This window comes from Nematolebias whitei, chromosome 7 (assembly GCF_014905685.2).
Source record: "Nematolebias whitei isolate Nwh7 chromosome 7, NemWhi1, whole genome shotgun sequence".
Classification (NCBI taxonomy): Eukaryota; Metazoa; Chordata; class Actinopteri; order Cyprinodontiformes; family Rivulidae; genus Nematolebias; species Nematolebias whitei.
Genome location: NC_056504.1, coordinates 26086366 through 26086820, shown reverse-complemented (window position 1 = coordinate 26086820; position 455 = coordinate 26086366). Strand labels below are relative to the sequence as shown.

Below are 455 nucleotides of genomic sequence, written 5' to 3'. Positions count from 1 at the left end.
CCTCCAAACTCTACTGTCGACTCAAAACTTCTCCTGTTGAACTAGGAAGTACCGACATTTTAAAGAGCTCTATTTCCGGTTCATCTGGGAGTTTCTGATTGGTCAATGGACCCAAACAGGGGTGTGTTTGGTGACGTAAGAGGTCACTAGAAGTCAGGAAAAACAGCAAGAATGTTATGGAACTGATTGAAAATGATTTTAGACAGACGAGAGGATATTTAGACGAGTTGGCGAAAACAGGTGCCAGCTTCTCTATTTACGTCTGAGAGGATGTAAAAACATGACAGCTCGTTCCAACAACTGGTCTGCGTTCGACTCCGACCTTGGACCAAACTTACACTGCTCATTCAAAGACAGAAAATCAGAAAATGCATAATTACTCTGTAACAGACCTTAACATGAATTCTAACTTTGCATGAGGATTAAAATCATTATTACTGTTTCACAGTTAATAA

General features: G+C 40.0%; 1 protein-coding gene across 1 annotated transcript in view; it reads right to left on the bottom strand.

Annotated features, from left to right (window-relative positions):
* Nucleotides 1-58, bottom strand: part of LOC119412739 (rap1 GTPase-activating protein 1) — a gene marked incomplete at its 3' end in the record, with an annotated part of 1591 nt that extends 1533 nt beyond the window's left edge. The window contains 1 exon segment of the mRNA XM_037679776.1: nucleotides 53-58. Coding sequence (XP_037535704.1) covers nucleotides 53-58 — 6 coding nt within the window.
* Between the last annotated feature and the right edge of the window lie 397 nt (nucleotides 59-455).